The sequence below is a fragment of the Palaemon carinicauda genome, chromosome 17, assembly GCF_036898095.1.
Source record: "Palaemon carinicauda isolate YSFRI2023 chromosome 17, ASM3689809v2, whole genome shotgun sequence".
Classification (NCBI taxonomy): Eukaryota; Metazoa; Arthropoda; class Malacostraca; order Decapoda; family Palaemonidae; genus Palaemon; species Palaemon carinicauda.
This window is the reverse complement of record NC_090741.1, coordinates 62,854,243-62,856,742: the sequence shown is the minus strand read 5'-3', so window position 1 is coordinate 62,856,742 and position 2,500 is coordinate 62,854,243. Positions and strand designations below refer to the sequence as shown.

General features: G+C 32.0%; 1 protein-coding gene across 1 annotated transcript in view; it reads right to left on the bottom strand.

The window, feature by feature from the left end:
- Positions 1–2,500, bottom strand: part of LOC137656819 (polypeptide N-acetylgalactosaminyltransferase 1-like) — a 295,944-nt gene that overhangs the window by 72,563 nt on the left and 220,881 nt on the right. Inside the window, 1 exon segment of the mRNA XM_068391130.1 lies at positions 2,194–2,306. Coding sequence (XP_068247231.1) covers positions 2,194–2,306 — 113 coding nt within the window.

Below are 2,500 nucleotides of genomic sequence, written 5' to 3'. Positions count from 1 at the left end.
AAATAAGGGAGATTTGTAAATAACTTTTTTTCTCTTTGAGGCTGAGTGGTTAAGTCACCGAAACCTAAATTTTTTTGGGCACGGGTTCAATTCCCTGTCCGACCAAAAGCTATAATCATAAAGTAAATTCCTTCTTGGGTCTCTGATCCCGAGATAGAGAGAATTCAGATATTAAGAGGTGGGTGTGTATATATATATATATATATATATATATATATATATATATATATATATATATCTATATATAAATATATATATATATATCTCTATATAAATATATATATATATATATAATATATATCTATCTATATATATATATATATATATATATATATATATATATAAGTATTGAATAAAATTATAAAATATTTCAAGATCAATATCAACCTTAAAATAGACAATCTACATATGAACTACAGAACAAGAAAAGAATTTATAAATAGTTTGAACTTCTGACGTTCCACCGATTCCACTGCAATATTACCACTACTTCTAGCACAGTATTAATATTCACATTAAGCCTTTTCTTTGAATTCAATTGGTCACACTAAAATTCCGTAAACTACTGGTACATATATCTTTCTCATGTTTCTGTTCTTATAATATTCTTTATTTTAATTCTTTATTACTTTTCATATAGTTCATTTATTTCCTTATTTCCTTCCCTCAATGGGCTATTTTTCCCTGTTGGAGCCGTTGGGCTTAAAGCATCCTGCTTTTCCAATTATGGTTATAGCTTAGCTAATAATAATAATAATAATAATAATAATAATAATAAAAACAACAGCAACAACAATACTACTACTACTACTACTACAACTACTACTGCTACTAATAATAATAATAATAAGATAATTCCATTAGCTTCGTATCTTACCCCTTTAAAAACATTTTAATAACAAAAGAGAGAGAGAGAGAGAGAGAGAGAGAGAGAGAGAGAGAGAGAGAGAGAGAGAGACTCAAACCCAGACATCAAATTATAACCACAGATTCCAAAGTAGCACAAGAGGGCTTAGGATTCTCAACTAAGTCTCGTGGCAATAAAGGATAGCTCTCAGTACCTCCATCTCCCCCCCCCCCTTCCCCAGTATCCAATGACAGACGGGATCTTTCCGTATGAATAATTTTCCCCCAGATCGTCTCATTAACTCCCACAAAAATTGATAAGAATATTGTATTAAGTCAGAGGAAGGAAAATTGCAAGGATAAATGACCCTGTCTCAAAGGAATCGCTGGCTGCACCGTAATTGAATAGCGAATGAAAAATGACTGAAAGAGAGAGAGAGAGAGAGAGAGAGAGAGAGAGAGAGAGAGAGAGAGAGAGAGAGAGAGATTATAGGCGAAATTCAAATGAAGATAGGTGGAACTTGTTTAAGCGTATAATTCAAGCGAGTTATTTTGTTAATAAGACGCATATATAGATTTATATATATATATATGTATATATATATATATATATATATATATATATATATATATATATATATATAGTTTATTTGTTCTTGGTTATCTTAAAAGGATAGTTTATCTCTTCTTATTGAAATAGACCTATCTATCTAACATTTTCCAGACCTGCACATCCTCTGACCGTAACATTAGTAACATTCACCGAGTCCTCTAATTGTTAGAAGAAAAAAAATAGGACGGATAATATGAATGCCGTGATTTCTTTATCTCTAAAAGGAAATAAAGTTATAAGTAAGTGAAAACTAGAAGCTGAAAGAGAAAAGGAAAGAAAATCAAGAGGTTGAAATGATAACCAACACATTTACAATATGACGTAATATTCTATAGGAATCTATACTATTATCATTATTATTATTATCATCATTACTTTCTAGGCTACAACCCTAGTTGAAAAAGCAGGATGCTATAAGCTCAGGGACTCCAACAGGGAAAATAGCCCCGTAAGGAATGGAAACAAAGAAAAATAAAATATCTTACGAACAATAACATTAAAATAAATATTTCCTAAATAAACTATAAAAACTTAACAAAACAAGAGGAAGATAAATTATATAGAATAGTGTGCCCGAGTGTACCCTCAAGCAAGAGAACTTTACCTTAAGACAGTGGAAAACCATGGTACAGAGGCTATGGCACTACCCAAGACTAGAGAACCATTTGTTTAAAAATTTGGTAGCTCTCGTAATAGTAGAGTTAAGAATAAATTAATCTTAAAACCAATCTTACCTTCTGTGATATTAGGCGTCGTCTTTCCAGGAATGTCGTCACCCATGTAGTGCCCGACGACCACGTGTATGCCATGCTTGTCAATGTACTCCTCTTGGTTCTGGTGTTTGGACCTGGGGGGGAAGAAGAAGAAGAATTGTTTACTTTTTATATCTTACAACGATAAACTTGTTTTCCCTACAAAGTATACTCAATTTTTTTTAATGAGGCGCATTTGCACTGACTCGCAGCGGTGCCTTTTAAGCTCGGAAAAATTTCCTGTTATCTGATTGGTTAGAATTATCTCGTCCAACCAATCAGCGAGCAG